Source organism: Petaurus breviceps, unplaced genomic scaffold (genome assembly GCF_028583685.1).
Source record: "Petaurus breviceps papuanus isolate PSGF00001 unplaced genomic scaffold, PetGlider_PUasm1.0 171, whole genome shotgun sequence".
Lineage (NCBI taxonomy): Eukaryota > Metazoa > Chordata > Mammalia > Diprotodontia > Petauridae > Petaurus > Petaurus breviceps.
In genome coordinates, this window is record NW_027185754.1 from 20,824,882 (window position 1) to 20,844,681 (window position 19,800).

At 41.6% G+C, this 19,800-nt stretch overlaps 1 protein-coding gene across 1 annotated transcript in view; it reads left to right on the top strand.

Moving 5' to 3' along the window:
• Window positions 1–4,733: 4,733 nt before the first annotated feature.
• GPI (glucose-6-phosphate isomerase) overlaps window positions 4,734–19,800 on the top strand; it is a 29,735-nt gene continuing 14,668 nt past the window's right edge. The window contains exons 1-4 of the mRNA XM_069082662.1: window positions 4,734–4,961; window positions 11,821–11,911; window positions 12,559–12,627; window positions 16,497–16,616. Coding sequence (XP_068938763.1) covers window positions 4,765–4,961; window positions 11,821–11,911; window positions 12,559–12,627; window positions 16,497–16,616 — 477 coding nt within the window. The 5' untranslated portion in view covers window positions 4,734–4,764. The remainder of the gene's footprint in view (window positions 4,962–11,820; window positions 11,912–12,558; window positions 12,628–16,496; window positions 16,617–19,800) is intronic.

A 19,800-nucleotide genomic window follows, 5' to 3' on the forward strand; every position in this document is an offset into this window, starting at 1 on the left:
ATAATCACTAATGGTAACATTTAAATCTCAATTTCCTCAAGGGCCCACTGTTTGAAGTTAGCTCATGTTCAAAAAATTCATAGTGGCACTCCCAGTTCCCCAGAACTTTTTCTTTATTTTCTTTTAAATCACCCAAAGAGCCAAAACGATTCCTATGGGCTTTCAATCCCGCTCCACCTCTCCCCCTCTCCCACTCTATCCTCAGGCTTTTCCATTGTAACTCCAAGAATGTCAAAAAAGACATAGAAGAAAAAGCTACTTATTGAAAAAGAAAGAGGATGCTATCCTTAAATAATTCAATGCTGCAAACATTTCTATATTTTCCATATCATAAAGAATAACTGAAGTTCTCATATGCTTCTTATCTCAATGAGATAACTTCCCTTAAACCTCTTTCCAAAATTCTAAAATGTCTTTACTTTCAAACCCTCCATTTATACTGTCAGTATAAATATACTCCAATTTTCTTTTACTTTCTACCCATTCTTCTCTCATCCCTACTTACTTTAAATTTCTTTCTTCCCATATTTATATATCTCTCCAATGGGCTTTGATTAAAGCCCTTCAAAACTGGTCCTTCCTTTTTTCCTTTTCATATTTGGATCTAATACCTCTCTTTCTTTCTTTTACTTACTTAATTCCTCTAGTTTTTATTTGCCAATCATATCCCAGACTATATATAGAACTTCAATTCACTGAATTTTTCCCTCACAATTTACCACAAGTTTTTACAACATAAAACTGATTAATTGCAATACTATTGCCTTTGGGTTTCTTAAAAGCTTACAAATGTATGGTCTCTTTCAACACCTTTTGATGATTTTGCCACTAGTTTACCTAAACAATTAAGTTCTATCATTCACAGAAGAAATATAGTGGTAACAGAAAACATTTTTCCAAGTTAAACTTTACTTACTTTTAAGTTGACAAGCTTCTAGAAAAGAATTAATAATATGTGATTCTTAAGTACCAGATAAATTTAAATTCCAACTGCAAATCCTTTTTTTTCCACTTCTGAACTTAACTAAAACTATGTTCAAACTAACTTTAGTTCTTTTTCTCTAATCAGTGAAATTACCTTTTCCTCTTCTTCTAAATTCATCACTCTGGGTACAGTGATAAAAAGTCTAAGTGTGATTTTTCTGTAATTTTCAAGGAGTTTTATTCCTGTTTTTCCTTAAAACAAATTCTATAGAATGGTAACCCAAAACTCACTAAAACATGTCAGCATTTATGGAAACACTCAGACCACAATTTGGAACTTTATAAGAAACAAATTTGTCTCTTATTAGTTTTACAATTCCATAAATTTCTGCAGACTGGGAACAAAGATTCTCTTCATTCTTATCTGTGTCTCTTGTCTGTCTTCTTAACTTGGTCAGAGTTAAGAAGGCAGAGAAACTTTTTTTTTCAGAGAGACTTTCTTTCTGAGGACTCTAAAGTTCCTCAGAAAGGTTTTCACTTTTTACATTCTTTTTCCTTGTGACTGATCAGGCCACAGCACAGACAATACGACAAGAGAGACACATAGAAGAAAGTTTTCATCAAAAAGTCAGTATACACAATTTCCTCAAAGCTTTAATGTGCAGTAATTGAAAGTCTCTTCTTCAGGCCAAAGATGGTACCTATCAATATTTTTATATATTTTAGACCAATCCTTGTGTAATTTGAGACATCTATTCTTAGTTACCTCTTCTGAACAGTTACCCTGTTCCCAGGCCAAACTTCTCTAAGGAAGTATCCATTAGCTTAAGAGAGCAAGTTACCATGGCTCCCTGATCAGAGATCACTTACCTAACCATCTGGATGTTGCTTCAAGAGGATATGGCGGTCTGGAGACAGGCAGTCCTTTGATGAGGGAATCTATCTGTAGAATTATTACCAGAGTACTTAGGGTTTTTCCTTTCCTTAAGGTTGGGTTACATAGTGTCTCACAGTCTCAATCATTTTGTGGTTACCAGAACTGTTACAGTGGATTAAAAAAAAAAAAGTAAATTACATTCAGGTAACAATTTATTTGTCAATGCATGTGGTTGCAAATCACATCAGGTCCTTGACTATCAAGACTTGGATCTGGATTGTTTTTTGTTTTGTTTTGTTTTTTTGGAGGGCAATTGGGGTTAAGTGACTTGCCCAAAGTCACATGGCTAGTAAGTGTGTCAAGTTTCTGAGGCCAAATTTGAACTCAGGTCCTCCTGACTCCAGGGCCAGTGCTCTATTCACTGCACCACCTAGCCGCCCCTGGATTGTTTTTTCAATTGTATGAATAGTCAAATAAATCATTGCCTGAATACAATTACTTGGTTTCTTTATTCCACTGTAACAAAGCTGAGAAGTTTATATTTTATTCTGGAGGCAATAGGGAGCCATGGAAGGTTTTTAAACAGGGAAGTGACACAGTCAGATAGGAATGTAATATTTGGGGATTACATTTCACCTTACTAGTTTTGGCCCATTGTCTTAACATAATTATGTTTTCCAGAATGTTAAGAATACCTTGCCCCAATATAAATAAGCATACTATACATACCTTCATCCAAGTATTGATAAGAATATTGAACATTCAGAACAATTCTTTTAGGAGGTTTAAATCAATTGTTTTGTTGCTGTCATTGAGTTTAGAGGTAGGTTGGGCTCTGAAATGGGAATGAGAATTCAGGCATAAATCTTCCATTCATAGTCAATGAAACCTGAAGTAAATTTTGGCAGTCAGATGAGAGTGAAAGTTCTGGTTCCTGCAAAAGACCATACTACACCATGTTTTAGATTGTCCAAAACATGACCAAAGAGTTACAGAGGTTATATCCCTGCTGTTAACTCATAAAATACCAAAGAGCTCATATAGGTTATCACAACCACAGTTAACTCTAAGAAATAAAATAAAATAAAAACAAAATAAAGCCAAAGATCTAACAGCAAAAAACCTTTATTTTGTTGGAAGAGGGAAACTAGACACATGTGCCAAGGTATCCTCGAGGAGGAGATCAGATTTCATTTGGCCAAATCTTGATACATATAGTAGTGAAATGTAGCCATGACAATTTGGCATAACAGCAACAATGAGACAAATTTGATTCATACTAGGGTTTCACGATGGGAACATGGTTCCTACAGGTGTTTATCCAAGCTTAGTGACCAATGGGGGCTGGTGTGAAACAATTCTAGGATTTTGCTATGTCAGAGTTCATTCAAAGGGTGAGCACAAAGGATGGTTGTTATGCCAAGTTCAGGGCACAACTTGCTTATGTAGCCTTAGCTCTGGAAAACTGGGTTATCTCCTAACAGTAAAAAGAAAGCGATGACAGAATGGAGTACTGTGAGAGAGTGACACCCCTAGGGAACTGAGGATTGATTCTTAAGGATATATGATCAACCAATTGCAAGGAAGATGGTCATATTTACCTTCCTGTGATAGCCAATAGTGGAATTTGTTCTCCCACCTACTCCTATTTCCCTATATTCTCCCCACTCTGCCTCCTTGTTCCATAGCTCTGCAAGTTCCCAACCTCCCCATTTTCTGCCCTAGATGTGGACTCCTTGGGCTATTATAACCTATCTGGGAACCCAGAACATGGGCTAATTAGTGCCATTGGAAAAATCACTCTAGTATACCACACCCCATCTTGTAGTGCTTCAAGGTAGCTGTAGGGACCCTCAGAGGGATAGGGTTTAGCACCAGGGTAGTGACCTATGGGTAAGAGGCTGACCTTTTTATTTTTGGTATTTTATTTAGGTAGAATGAGTTGCACAGAATGAATAGGAATATTTGGGTTACAATAGGCATCACAGATTTTATTATATTATCTCTTCTCCAGAAACACATCCCACTTCTGAACTTCCCTGTTTCTATCCAGGTTGAAGGCACCACCATCTTTCCAGTTATCTAGGTTTGAAATCTCAGTCTTCCTGGATGCCTCACTCGACTTCATTTCATACATTAATATATACATTCCATACAGTTTGCTGAGTGTGTTGTCAGACCAACCTCTATATCTCTGGCATGTTTCCACTCACAGCCACCATCCTAGTTCAGGCTCTCAACACCTTTCAACTATTGCAATAACTTTTCTAATTGGTCTTGAGGCCTCATGTGTATCCCCTCTCCAATCTATGCACCACACAGCTGCCAAAGATATCTAAAATATAGGTCTGACCATGTTATTTCTATTCAATAAATTCTAGTGGCTTCCTGTTGATGCCTAGGATCAAATATTATTTCCCCTTTATCTCATCTTTTTTAATTTTGATTTTTGTGTGTTTTATAATGTGCATAATTATAGTATAATAGTACATGTATATAGTTTATAAATAACTATATGCATATTGAGGGCACATGCCCAAAAATCTTTTACTGATAAAGGCACATGATTAAAAAAGTTTAGAAACCATGCTGGTCTCGATAAACCTTCATGCTGGCTAGGGCTGAAGTATATGAAGGGTGCCGAGGCTAGGCTAACGCAAATTCTTATTTTACGAGAGGAAAGAGGATGGAGTGGTATCTGATCTCCTAGGATCCTCTTAGGGTGGAATTTCGGGGAGAAGGGTGAGACATTCTTTCCCCAATTCAATTGGACTTAATAGATATAAATCATCTACTACACGCTGGGGGTAGCGAATGCGCAAAGCACCTGTGGGAGGAACCTTGTTGGCGATGCCACCTTTTCCCCTTCCCTCTTTCTGAGGGGACACGGAGGGAGGGGAAGGGGGCGGGGCCTCGGGAGATGGGCGTGGACTGCCTCTTCTATAAAAGCTGGAGCAGCGGCCATGGCGAGGCCATTTACCGAGTGTCGAGTGTTTCAGTTTCACGCCGTATCCTTCCGGGCAGTCCGTGTCCCCATCATGGCCGCACTGAGCCAGGACCCGAACTTCCAGAAGCTAGTCCAGTGGCACCAAAAGCATGCGTCCGAGCTCAATCTCCGGCGGCTTTTTGAGGCCGACCAGGACCGCTTCAACCGCTTCAGGTGGGCCCAGGAGCAGGGGCTTGGGGTGGGTGGCAGGGCGTGGGCACCCAGGGCTGACTGGCCGCGGGCGGGCTCTGTGGCTGCTGCGGGGCGCCCGCAAGATGGGAAGGCTCCCTGCGGGCCCCAGGGGTGTGTGGGGAGGGGTATGTGGCTATGAGCGTGTGTGGGGGGGTGCTAATTGGTGAGCCCCTCTTGAAGTAGAGGGGGGAGGGGGGCGAGAAGGAGCGACCCAGGGTATCCCCTCCCTGCCTGGAAGCGGTGATGAGAGTGGAGAAGGACGGCGCGGGAGCCGCCTCCTTTTGCCCTTGACTCCTCCTTGCAGCGGGTACGTGCGGGGAAGCACACAGGGAAGGAGGCTAACTGGGAGATATCCACGCACGGGAGAGACGTGCGTGCAAAGCGGAAGTGGGGGGAGGACACGGTGTGAAAGAGACTTAACTGTGCTATTTACACGGCAAGAGATGTACGTGCGGAGAGACACGCACCGAAGTGACTTTCACGCACCGGGAGAGACATGCACAGACTCACCCGCGGTGGGGGTGGGGTAGACAATCACGAATCGAGATTCACACGCGGGGAGGGATTATTAGGAACCGTGATACTGAAGGAACAAATGGGGGGCGGTGAGGAATAATTACGCCGGGGGAGGAGAATCACATACATCTATGCAGGGACATGGGAATAGGGGAGGTAATCACGTACCCAGGGAGAGAGATTCACGCAGGGTGTGATGCATATACATATGGAAAACTAATCAGGAGCAGACTTATATACAAGGTGGGAGGACAGTCAAGCACAGGGAAAAGAGATGCCCACACGGGAGGCACAGTTATATCCACATTCCCAGTGACACTCCCCAAGGAGCAAGCAGACTCACATTCACCCAACAGCCTTGCTCTGTTCTGTTCCTGCCTTACCCACCCAGTGGATGTGCTTAGTCATGATGAGAAGCAGCCTTGTAACCCACTCCCACCTCTTCCCACTTTTAGCCCCTCACTTTAATTCTCTCGCATTTTATTTTCAGTTTTGAATTCTCCCCCTCCCCAGTCCCCAACCATTGAGAAGGCAATAAACATTCCTGACCAGATCATTTGCACCAGAGCTTTCATTGCTTTTATTGGGGGAAGGGGTGTAAACGGGAGGAGTTATCCCAGATTTCTCTGCTTCATTACCTTCATTGTTAGTGTCACAGGATCCTGGTGTGACACTAAAAATCTTGCAAGTGGTATGATCAAGTCCAATCAGCAAGAATTTATTAAGCACTTAACTAGGACCCAGACCAGGGCTAAGTGCTGGAGATATAAAGAAAGACAAAAAATAGTATCTACCCTTAGGGAGTTCACATTTTAATGAGAGAGACAGCATGCAAATAGCTATGGACATACCAGACATATATATATATATATATATATATATATATATATATATATACATATATATATATATATATATATAAATAGGAAATAATTAATAGAAGGAAAGCACTAGATTTAAGAAAGGTGGGAAGGGCTTCTGTAAGGACATAAGATTTTAGTTGGCATTTGAACAAGTCAGGAGGTAGAGATGTGGACGGAGGGCATTTCAACCATGGAAGGCATGGGGCACAGCCAGAAAAAATGCCTGGAGCAGGGAAATGGGAGTGATTTTTTTTTTTTGGATAGCAAGAAGGGTAGTGTAGCTGAATTGCAGGCTGTGGTGGGGAGTCAAGTGTAAAAAGATTGGGAAGGGGGGGTGGGTGTTGGTCATGGGATGTGTGTGTGGGGGGAGAATGTTTAGATTATGAAGGGCTTGGAACACGAAACAGGATTTTAGATTTGATCTTTGAGTTATAGGGAGCCACTGGAGTCTATTGAGTATGGGGGGGATGGTGACATGATTAGACCTACATTTTAGAAAATCACTTTGGTAGCTGATTAGAGGATAGACTGGAGTACGGAAAGACTTGAGGCAGTCAGACCCACCAGCAGGATATTGCAGTAGTTAAAGCGTGAAGTGATCAGCACCTGTACCAGGGTGGTGGCAGTATCAGAGGAGAGTATATTGGAGAGAGATCGCAAAGGTGAAATTGACAGGCCTTAGCAACAGATTAGATGTGGTAGTGAGAGATAGGCTAGGGTGACACCAACATTGTGATGCCCTTGATAGTAAAAGGGAAGTTAGGAGGGGTGAGCTCAGTTTTGGACATGTTGGGTTTAAGATGTCTTCTAGATATCCAGCTGTCGATGTCTGAAAGGCAGTTGGAGATGCAAAGACTGGAAATCAGCAGAGACATTAGGACAGGATAGGTAAATTTGAGAATCATTGGTATAAAGATGATTAAGTCCATGAGAGCTGATCATATCAGCAAATAAAGTAATCTAGGGGGAGAAGAGAAAAGGGCTCCCACAGAACCCTGTGGGATACATATAGAGGGAGTGACTCCAATGGGGATCCAGCAAAAGAGTCTGAGAAGGAGCAGTCTGATAGGTAGGAGAGAGTGGTGTTCTGAAAAGCTAGAGAGAAAAGACCATTAAGGAGAAGAGGGTGATCAACAGTATCAAAAATTTCAGAGAGGTCAAGAAAAATGAGAATTGAGAAGAGGCCACTGGATTTGGCAAGTAAGAGGTCACTGATAACTTTGGAGGGAGTAATTTTAGTGGAATAATGAGTTTAGTAGCTGGTTTATAGGAGGTTAAGAAGAAAGTGAGAGGAAGGTGGAGGCACCTATTGTGGATGGTCTTTTTAAGTGTTTAAGCATGAAGGGCAATAGCAATGATGGATCAAGAGAGGGTTTTTTCAGAATGGTGGAGATAAGCATATTTGTAGGTAGTATGGAAGGAGACTGGAGAGATTGAAGATAAGTGAGAGTAGGGCTGACAAAGAGGTCAGTCTCAGAGGAGACGGTATAGAATGGGATCTTTAGAAGGCAGGGTTTGCTTTGGTAAGAAGTAGGTCCACCTCTTCATATAAGACAGGGGTGAAGACAGTGGCAGAAGAGATCTAAATGTGAAAGATGGGAGAATAGGGTGAATGGCCTAAATTTTTTCTGCAATATATGAGGCACAGTTCTTGGCTGAGAGGGTGGGAGGAGGGGGAACCCTGGGAAGTTTGAAGGGGGATGTCCCTTTCTTTATTCTTACCATTCCTTATGCCTAGAATGCCCTTTCTTCTTTTGTTGAATTTCTTTGTTGAATTCCTTCCCATCCTTTGAAGGCCAGTTCAGATGCCACTTCCTCTTGTTATTCGTCAGTGATAACATTTCTTTCACACAGCCCTTCATTTGGGACTCCTTTCCAATATACTTTGTATTAGTACTTTTTAGTCATTTTTGTGTTTATTCCCATACTAGTCTCTAAGCTCTGTGAGACAGGAACTTTTTACCTACCTCAGAAAGTAGCCCATTACTAAATGTTTGCTGAATTAAATTGGCACCAGATTGTGGAGAGACTTGAGTGCCAGGCTAAGGACACAGTATCATACTCTGCTCTCTTCTTTTCCCCCAGTCTGATGTAGAGGTGACTCTTCTTACCAAGCCCAACTCTTCTAAAATGTGTGCTTGATCCCATCTTCTCCAGCAAATGGCATCCTTAATCATCCCCATTTTTTTCCATATCTTTAACCTTTTCACTATCTGCTGTTTCCTTACCCACTTCCTTCATTCATGCCTATCTCCCTCTAAGACAGACAAACACTAGCACACAGGAGGGCTGTTAGCACAGGTTCTCTCTTGATCTGGTCAGACAGAAAGACACTAAGAAGGGGTTAATAATCTTACTTTATTCTAGTCTAGTTTTCTCACAAGGGTTGCTGATAATGGGAGGACAAACTCCTACATCATGCCCTAATCACCCTTCCCTCAGGGGCCAGCGAGAAGCAGGGGGCAACTACCCCTGTGTCTCGATGGGATCAATTGAGAGAGGCACGACTTGTGCATCCCCCAGATCCTCTCAAGCCTCTATGGGGGCCAGTTGAGGCAAACACAGATTTCCCCCAAGCCTTGATGGGGGCCAGTCAAGGCACACAGCATTCCAGCTTGTGCATTCAACCCTAAGCTTTCCCATTTACTGACCAGTGCCCACTATAGGGCAACAGACAAAGAAGACACATTGCCAGCAATAGCCTCACAAGTTTACATCAGCTCATACCTGTATCTCACTGTGCAGCCACAATGGATGTTTATATTATTTATCATTATATGATGCTGTGCAAGCATGATGGAGCTGTTTTGAACCATAATTTCGGTAACTCATACCTAATACCTAGGAACAAGAGATTGTTATGGCTATGGATCCTGGGAAATTGAACTTTAAGAAATAACAAAAGTCCCCTTTACACACACCAAAATCCATCTTTCTTATACTCCCCCATCCTTTTTTTCTGTTCCTTGAGCATGACACTCCATTTCTCATCTCTGTCTTCTCATTTTCACTGGCTCTGTTTCATGGCTAGAATGCATTCCCTCTTCATTTCCAGCACATAGACTCCTTACCTTCCTTTAAGACAAAGCTCAAGTACTGCTATTTGGATGTGTAACTTCCTGATGCCCTCTTCCCCCCCAGTTGCTAGTCCCCTCCCTTCCAGCTGGCCTTGTATTTGACTACTTTGTATTTATTCTCTAACATTTATATGTATGGACTTGTCTTCCTAATGTGGCTGCTGAATTCAGGAGGTCATCTTTCTGAAGTTTAAATCTGGCCTCAGACATTTACTGGCTGTGTGACCCTGGGCAAGTCACTTAACTTTGCCTTAGTTCCCTCATCTGTAAAGTGAGCTGGAGAAGGAAATAGCAAACCACTGCAGTATCTCTGCCAAGAAAACCCCAAGTGGGCTCACAAAGAGTTGGAACAACAACAAAGTACCATAAAAGCAAGGACCATGTCTTATCTAAATTGCCTATCTCCTAATACCTCAAACAAGACCACAGAGGCTTCATAAATATTTGAATGAAGGAGAGGGAGAAAGAAGAGATGGGTTGATAATAGAACTGAGGGGTAGAGATTGTCCATATTTACCAGGTTGATGGAGGAAGAAGAACCAATGAAGAAAAAAAGGAGTGGTCAAATACAATAAGAAGTAGGAGAGAGCGAGCTCCCTGCTATGGAAACTGATGGAAGAGTGTCTAGAATTGGGTGTTGGATGAAGATGAGAGAGGCAACAACAAAAGACTTGAATTTGATGACTTTATAGAATACAATTTTAGTGGACTGGTAGGAATACCCACCCGTTTACAAGAAATTGAAAAGTAGGTGATGGAATAGGGTCAGCAGATGTAAAATACCCTTTTTTTAAAGAAGTTTGTCTTTGAAGAGGAAGGAGAAGAGATGGGATTATAGCTTCAGTGTCTAACAGGGTCAGTTGAAGATTTATTTTTTAGAAGCCTAGGGAGACGATAATTTTTCATAGGCATTGGGAAAGGAACCCAGAGAGAAGGAGAAATGGCAAATGAAAGAACAGGTGGTTGATAGAGCATACATAGTCTTGGACTGGATAAAGGGCATCACAGCACATCAGGTTCATGTAGGCAGGGGTGGAGGGAGGGAGGAGGCCGCCTATCTTTTCTTCCTCTTAGAAGACATAGGTTCCAGAGAACCTATGTCACTGGCGTGGATATCACTGATGCTGGTGAGCCAAGGTTTGGTGACCTGAATCTAATTCTTGGCACACTTTCCACAAGCTGCCTCAAGAAGCTTTGTGTCCATCTGTCCTATTTCAGACTTGGCTGATGAACCTTGGCCACAGAAATCCTTTGCCTGGCTTTAGATGTTGGATGGTTTATTCAATAAGTTATTTCCTCACAGAACTCACATTTTAATGGAGTGTAGTACCCCACTGCCCATGTGGAGATGATACATAGTATAAAGGATCAAAGGTGGGGGGCAGGTGGGATTTGGGCAGGCCACTCAGGAATTGATGAGGGTTAAGGACTCCTGTGTAGTGTAGAGGCATCGGAAAGGGGAAGTTTTTAAGAGGATGGTAGTGAGTCTGTGGAAGGGCAGCTGGTAGTAAGCCGTGAGTGCTGGAAGACTTATGGGCTGATTGAACTGCTTTTAAGGCCAGGGAGGATGGAGGGGATCCCTGTTCTTACACCTGTTTCTTTGGTGCAAGTTTCCAACTTGTGAATCATATCTGTGTCCTCATAGTGGAATTTTAATTTAATTTGTCCTCTGGGCACAAGTTTCCTTTGGGGGAACAGGCTTCTGTTTGTAGCTGTGCCTGGACCCAGGGATGATTTCACTTATAAGAGGTTTGCCCAGGATACCAGGGATGAATGGGTGATGATGAGTGCCTGGGATGGGCAGGAGGGATGAGAGCATAAATGCCAGGTTAATGTTTTCTATAGTCACTTTTGGCATGTTGTATTAAGTGTGCACTGAGGTTCCATTGCTCAGAGTTGGATTTTTGCCTTAGCAGCCTAATAACTTTGGTGTTATTTGGTTTCCAATTCTAAGCATTTGTCAGGCTGTGGGAAGGTGATCTGATGCTGATTGACTTTATGGGAATTTACCTTAAGATGCTTATTTTTGTGGTAGTTCCCTATTTTCATCAGTTACTCAGTATATGTTCTCAGTAGTTTCCTGCATGACTTTGGCCAGTTTGCTTAACCTCTCTGGGCTTTAGTTTCTTCCATCTATAAAATAAAGTGGTTGGACTAAATAACCCTTGAAATCCCTTCCAGCTCTAAATCTCTGTTCTTTTGATCCTAATGAGAGGAAAGACAGTTGTTTGTCAAGGGAAGTGTTGATTGATGATGGACACATGTTCTGCTTATTTAGTCACTTCACTGTTGGGGGGGGGGAGTTTCAGTTCCTGAATATAAGTATAGGCCCCTGTTCCCTTCTGCTGGTTAAGATAGAATCTCCTAACAGATTTCTTTTCACAGCCTGAATCTTGACACCAAAAATGGACACATCCTTGTGGATTATTCCAAGAACCTCATTACAGAAGATGTGATGAAGATGCTTGTTGAGCTGGTAATTTCACTTCAAAAGGCTTGGTTTTGGCCAGTGCTGTGCATTATGTTTTAAGGATTAATGATATTAGTTTAGAAATTCCCTCCCCAGATACAGATCAGTAACTTTCTATAACTTACAATCTCACAATCTGCCTGGGCCAGAGGGGTTGAGTAGATTGTACATCCAAGGTCATATAGCTAGTATGTGCCAGAGGAAGGATCTGAAGCCAGTTTTTTCTGACTTCAAGTCTGACCCTCTAACCACCACTATACCACTGTTTTTCTTGGGAGTTGGTAATTACTTATAAAAAAATTAGCATAACTAGTAAGCAGAGGGCTGTTCCTTCTAAAATTCATTGTTTCCCCAGATTCCTTGTTTTTTTTTTTATAAGGGGGACTTGGCTATGTTTACTCTCTCCAGGCATTGAATTATGGACCTAGAAAGAGTTGCTTATTCCTCAAGGCCCCTCTGCATTAGGGACTTCATCTCCTGTTTCTTTGGTCTTTCTGGGCTCATCATAGGGTTCTGAATTCAGTTGAGATTTTTTTGGGAGAACTTGTTTAGTATCAAAGTGATCCAAAGATCTGGCAAGGGTGGGGGACCAACTCATGGGAGGTCAGGCCTTGGGCACCTTCAGCAGACTAGTTTGCTTTCTGTCTTTTCAGGCTAAGTCTCGAGGGGTGGAAAATGCTCGGGAACAAATGTTCAAGGGGACAAAGATCAATTTCACCGAGGTGAGTGTGGTTGTGGGGTATTGACACCACTGCTTAGGCTGAAGGTTTGAAATTTCCTTCCTGTTGGTTATGACTCGAACCTTCCTGTGCTTTTAAAACACTTGAGCTTTGTGGTTGCTTGGTGTGTATGACAGGTTTTAGGCAGGCAGACACGGTAACAGGTGAGCATAGCTGAGTGTGTGCTTGAAGCAGTAGGGATATTCCAGGGCCAGTTGTAGGATCATAAGAATGGGTAGTTGAGTAGAGGAAAGAGCAGCAGCTCTGGAATCAGAGGACTTGAGTTCGAATATGCTCGCTGGCACCTACTCCCTGTGTGATCTTGGGCTAGTCACTTTATCACTTAACTTTCCTGGGCCTCAGTTACTTCACTTATAAAATAGATTTGGACTTGGTAGCCAATAAGTCCCCTTCCAGCTCAACTGTGATCTTGTGATAAAGATTTAGAAGTAGAAGGGCCCTTAAAAAGTCATCTTGTCTATGCACTCAGGAGAAAACTGAGACTTGGAAAGGGGAAGTGGATTGCCCAGGTTTGCAGGAGGTAGTGTCAGAGCCTAGGGCTTTAGATCCAAGTTCTCTTGATTCCCCTTCCAGTGTTCTCGCTGGCCTTGTGTTGCCTCCCATCCTTTAGGGCATACTTGGTTTTCTGGCCTGTCACTATGCGGTTTTGCTGAGGGAGGCCCCAGCTATTAAGTAATGCTCTTAGCAACACCAGTATGGTCGCAGATGTTTCGACATGCTCATTGCAGGACCTGTTCCATCACAGACAACTGTTGTTGGTGCAGTGGCCTCTCACTCTTAGGGAGTTAGAAGGTTGCCTTCAATGGGGGAAAAAGACCAAAGCTCTTTGTGCTGTTACAGGAGATAGTGCCTTTGCTGAAACTTCACCTTAGGAAACAGAAATGTTTGAACTTTTGCATTTTAGGAGTAGCAAAATGCTATTTCAGAAGGCATGTATTATAGTTCTTCCCCTCCACCCCTTTCCCCCATGGAAATTTTCCTTCTGAATTTAACTGTTGACTCCAAGGATCCTCATGAGTTTATTTAGTAAGAAGGAGAATTTTGAATAAACTCTGGTGCAGTGTGAAAAAGTGCTGTCTTGGGAGTTAAACAGTCTGGGTTTTGAACCTTTCCTATATACATGTGAATTGTTTTTTAGGCAACCTATTTAGCCTTCTTGGATCTCAGTTTTCTTATTTGTAAAATGAGGCCATTAAGGTCCTTTCTAGTTTTAGGGCTATGATCCTATGACCTTTTTTCCTCACTTAGAATTAAGTTGTATTGACAGAATTTCTTTGGGGCTTAGTAATTTAATTCATCAGTTTTTTTTTTAAAATAGTATTTTATTTTTTCCAGTTGTGTGAAGATAGTTTTAAACATTCATGTTTTATAAGATTTTGAGTTTCAAATTTTTTTTCCCTCCCTCTCTTCTATCCCCCCTCACCAAGATGGCAAGCAATCTGATAATAGATTATACATGTGTAGTCATGTAAATATTTCCACATTAGTCATGTTGTGAAAGAAGAAATAGAACAAAAGGTAAAAGCCAGCAAAAAAACAAACAAACCCAAAACAAAAAAACCTGAAAATAGTGTGCTTTGATCTGCATTCAGACTCCATAGTTCTTTCTCTGGCATTTTCCATCATGAGTCTTTCGGAATTGTTTTGGATCACCGTATTGCTGAGAAGAATTAAATCAGTCATAGCTGATCATTGTACAGTAGTGCTATTACTGTGTACAATGTTTTCCTAGTTCTACTCACTTCACTCAGCATCAGTTCATATAAGTTTTTCCAGGCTTTTCTGAAATCTGTTTGCTCATCATTTCTTGTGGAACAATAGTATTCCATTACATTCATGTACCACAACTTGTTCAGCCATTCCTCAAGTGATGGGCATCCCCTCAATTTCCAATTTTTTGTCACTACAAAAAGAGCTGTTGTAAGTATTTTTATCCATGTAGATCCTTTTCCATTTTTCATGATCTCTTTGGGATACAGACCTAGAAGTGGCATTACTGAATCAAAGCATGTGCATAGCTTGATTGCCCATTTGGGGTATATCAACAAACAATTTTTAAGAACCTTCTCTGTAAGGGGCTATACAAAGACAAAACTGAAACAATCTGTTCTATTGGGGAGATAAAGCATTTACACAGATAAGTGTACTCTGAGGTAATTTGAGGAAGGAACAGAGCATTAATAACCAGGAAGATCAGGAGGAGGGGATAGCATTTGAGTTGATTTTTTTTTTTTAAACAGGATCCTGAATGAAGGTCAAAGATGAAAAAGGAGGGGCAGGGAGACATTTTATGTATAGGTTTCAGTTTGTAAGAATGCTTGGAGATAGGGGGTGGAGTGTTGAGTTTGAGGGAAAGATGGCATTCCTATTCAACTATACCATAGAAGTTATGAAGAGAAATGCTATTTTTTTAAAGGCAGTAAAAATAGGTTGGAGCCTAATTGTGAAATCATGCATTTTATTTTCGCAGTCATAGGGAGCCATGGAAGGTTTTGAGTAGGGATTTGACATGATGTGACCTGTGGCTTAGGAAGATTATTCTGGCAATTTCATGGAGGAAGAATTGGAGTAGAGCAAGACTAGAAGCTGAGGGAACAGCTAAGGAGGCTCTTCTTAGAAGAGTCTGGTCAACAGGTGATAAAGATCTAAACTTGGATGATGGTTCTGGGAGTGTAGGAAGCTGGGTTCTAAGAATGGGGAGGTAGAATTGAGGAAGCAGGCAGGTCGATGTTAGCCTTATTCTTTCTTTCTAGTCCCTGGGACTAGTATAAAACCTGGAGCACTTGGGAGTCAGTGTCAGTGGACAATGACTCCAAGAACAGAACTAAGTTTGCCTTGTAAGTGGTTTTTATGGGATCATTTGAGGCAGGTAGGAGGAATAAATTCTCATCTGTCTTCTGGACTAATGATGGTTGTTGATTGACCTAAGCAAGGGAGATTTTCTGAGCAGGTAGATATTGAAGCTTTGAAGGAGCTGGAATGTATGAGAGGGGCAGGGGCCAGTTTGCTGGAGGACTAGGAAGAGCTGCTTCCTGTGCCTTCTTTCTATTGTTTCTCCTTGCCTGGAATGCCTTTTCTCCCTTCTGCCTGTACCATCCAGCTCAAATGTCGCCTCCATAAAGTCTTTCCTGATTATTCCAACTCACACTGTCTCCTCCTTTGATAGAGTTTGCATTAGACCCTTATTACCAAATTAGGAAACCTTTAAATGATCTGATAGTCAATTGGTCTTCCTCTTCCTTGAGTACCCAGCTCTGAGGTACTGGGGAAATATCCCTGCCCCTAGGGAGCTCAGAGTTTACATTAACTTTGTCCCAGCCCGGTCCAGGATGGGCATACAAATACTCACTAAGTTATTTTTTTTTTTTTAAAGCAATTGGGGTTAAGTAACTTGCTCAAGGTTACACGGCCAGTTATTTCTGGGTGTGGTGCTAAGTATCAGAGCCCGGATTCGATCCCAGGTCATCCCGACTCTGGGGCCGGTGCTCTTACTCACTGCACCACCTGGCTGCTCCCACTCACTAAGTTCTTAAGAAAGTTGACTGCTAATGTTAACTTTTTAAAGGTGTTTCCAACATTTTTTTCATTGATAATCAATCTACTTTCTGGTTTCTGTTGTTTGTTTTGGCCTGCCTGTTGGGTCATGTTCCTGGAACAGGCTTAAGTCCCAGCCATTCTTTCCTGGCTCTTAACTTTAGTACTGATTTCAACTTGTGTGACCTGAGGAACCCCGATTTGCATTATAATTAGATGTGGAGATCAGTGATGTGCTTCAGAACATTTCGGATGTTGTGTCAAATGTTTCACAGCCAGCATCTGCCCTGTTTTGACTCTTCTTCTTCTTCCTGTAGGACCGGGCTGTCCTCCATGTGGCACTCCGGAATCGCTCCAACACACCCATGCTAGTGGATGGCAAGGACGTGGTACCAGAGGTGAACAAAGTGCTGGAGAAAATGAAGGCATTCTGCCAGGTACCAGCTGCACTGGACATAGTGCATGTGTTTATCAGGGAAGTGAATGCAAGTGTGGATATGTATGTGTCTTTCACTTTGAGTGCATGGGTGTGTGCTGCACATATCTTTGCATTGATGATTGGGGTGAGAGGAGGAAGAGCATAATTGTGTGGGTGTCTTGGATGTCTGCCACTGAGTATATGGGAAGGGCTGTTTTGTGTGTGTTGATGTCTGTGGAACAACTATGTATGTATATATCACGTAGGGTATGCTTGTGAAGTGAAACAATGGGAGAAATGAGGTATTGATTAGTTGGTGGACAAGATGAGACAGTTGACATTTTCTTCATTCTCTTTTTATTTTCCTGGCTTCTCTTCCCAGGATATCCTCTACTTCCTTCTCTGGGGTCTGGGTACAGAGATGTCTATGGGACTTGGCAAGTGAGTCTGAGCCCTAGGTTCAGATGAGAAGTTAGCTCTGTTGGGACTTCATTGATTGATTGGGGCGTCTGTCTTAGGTGGAGGGACCTTTTTTTTAAAAAATTTATTTATTTTTAGTTTTCAACATTCATTTCCACAAGATTTTGAGTTACAGTTTTTTCTCCCTGTCTTTGCCCTAACCCCACCCCAAAATAGCAAGCCTACTGAATACCCCTTCCCCCCGTCTGTTCTCTCTTATATCCTCTCCCATCACCCCCCTAACTTTCTAGTAGGGTAAGATGGGTTTCTACACCCCAGTGCCTGTATATCTTATTTCCCAGTTGCATGTAAAAAGACAACGTTTTTAAACATTTGTTTTTAAAACTTTGAGTTCCAGATTTTTTTTTCCCTTCTTTCCTCCTTACCCACTCCCATTGGGAAGATAAGCAATTCAATATAGGTTGTACATGTGTAGTCACCCAAATCATTTCCATAGTAGTTATATTGTGGAAGACTGACTATATTTCCCTCCATCCTATCCCGCCCCCCCCACTTAGTCTATTGTCTCCTTTGGCCCTGTCCCTTTTCAGAAGTATTTGCTTCTAACTGACCTCTCCCCTGATCTGCCCTCCCTTCTGTCCTCTCCCCTCTTATCCTTTACCCCCCTATTTTCCTCTAGGATAAGACCCAATTGAGTATGTGTTATTCTGGAGGGACCTTTCAATAAATTTTTTCTCTAGAGAGGATCAGTACCTCCTGAGCCACCTACCTCTCCTTTCCTTAATTACTGGTCAAGAACAATTTCTCCCTTTTATACAAGCCCTCACATGGATCATCACTTGATGCTTTTTTCTGTGTTGGTGTGTGGAAACCATTTGAGACTGTGGTTTCCTTTGCTTTTTTATTTAATTTTGAAAGTGTCTGGAGGATGTGAGTGTCTGTGACACTAGCTTACTAAATGGATTTTTCGCTTTCCTTTGTTCTCCCCTCTGCTCAGGCTAGCCCTTGGTATTCTTCAGAAAAACACTGACTCTTCTGTTCCCTGATTGTAATTCATCTGAGCTTTGAGGCCTGGAAATTCTAAGCTTTAGTTTGTGTTCTGGTCAGTTGCATTAGCATTGGTTCCTGCTTGAGGCCTGATCAAGGGCCAAATTGAGAGTGCATGAGCATTGGGGTAGCATGAGGAAAGGGTCCTTGAATTTTTAAGAAATATAAACCCAGAGAGCCTGTTTAATAATTGCCAGATGGCATCCCTTTGTTCTTTTTATAATAATAACAATAATAGTAATAACAACAGCTAACCTAGAACTTCTAGGTTTGCAGAGTGCCTTACACATATTATCTCATTTGATCCTTATCCTTTCCCATTGGAAAAAGTGGTTTGAAGGTGTTGTGACCTTTGGTCTTACTGTTAGTACATCTCTGCTGTCTAGAGTTAGGGAAAAAAAGAGTGGTGGCCCTTGTAATAGTTGTGGTTTTGGTGACCTGTGTGTAGAGCAGGGTGAATGGTTAGAGATACAACATAATCTGGGATGAAGAGGATGTTTTGGACCAAAGTTAGCATTAAAACAAAAGCAGACACTCAGGGACTAATGACATGGGGGTGGTGTCAGGGGGAATATGTGTATCACATTGTTGCTTAAGGGTAAGTGGGTCAGGTCAGAATTTTAGTGATTTTGACCTTTCTAAGACTTAGAGAGTAACTTATATGCAAAAGTGACCTTTAAAATAAATTTGCCAATATAAGAACAACAGAGTGAGTATGAGTATATGACTAGGTAACATTTCGGGGGTCATTAAAGGGGTTACACAAACAAGCTGTTGTGTCATTTTAGTATTGCTCTCTAAAATAATGTTAGCTTTGAATTTTGAGGTATTTAGGGAGACTTGGGGTCAGGAAGGTCTGAGTTGAAATTGTGTCTCAGACACTTACTAACTTTGTGACCCTGGGCAAATAAATCACTTAACATCTCTGTACTTTACCTCACTTGCCTCATTTGTAAAATGGCATAATAATAGCATCCATTTCAGAGGAGGTTATGTTGTTAGGCTTGAATGAGATGACATGTATAAAGAGCTTTATAAACCTTAAAATGCTATATAAATGTTAGAGCCATTATATACAGAGAAGTTATGGAACTTTCCTTTTATAGCATTGTTTTAGAGACTAGTTAAATGGCGCCCAAGAAACTTTGAAGGTTCCCCTGTTCTTTAGCATGGGGGACCTATTTGAGGGACACCCATGCTATGGCTCTGACTGTAGCTGCTGGGACTGGGGATCTAGGACTGGAAGAAACAATCTCGTTCAACCCCCTTATTTAATGTAAGACCTCTCAAAAAGGATAAGTGATTAGTCCCAGGTCACAGAGATAGAGAGTCCCAGAGGAAGGATGTGCACTCAAGTCCTCTGGTTTCAGAGCCAATATGATTTCTGCTTTACCACACTAGATACATAATTTCTTTAGGAGAAATTGTCTTCTAAGGATGTCATGTATGTAATCTGTGCCATTTGGGGGTTCCTCCAATACCTCTTTTTGCATAGCAAATGTGTTTGTGTAGCATGGTTCTGTGTTATGTTAGTGTAGAAGGAGGGATGGAAGAAAAGAAATTTTAAAAAAATTTTTTTGCCCTTAATGGTATTTTATTTTTTTTCAGTTACATGTAAAGATGGTTTTCAGCATTCATTTTTGTAAGATTTGAGTTCCAAATTTTTTTCCCTCCCCTTTCCTCTCCCTCCCCAAGACAGCAAGCAGGCTGATAAGGGTTATATATTGTGCAATAAT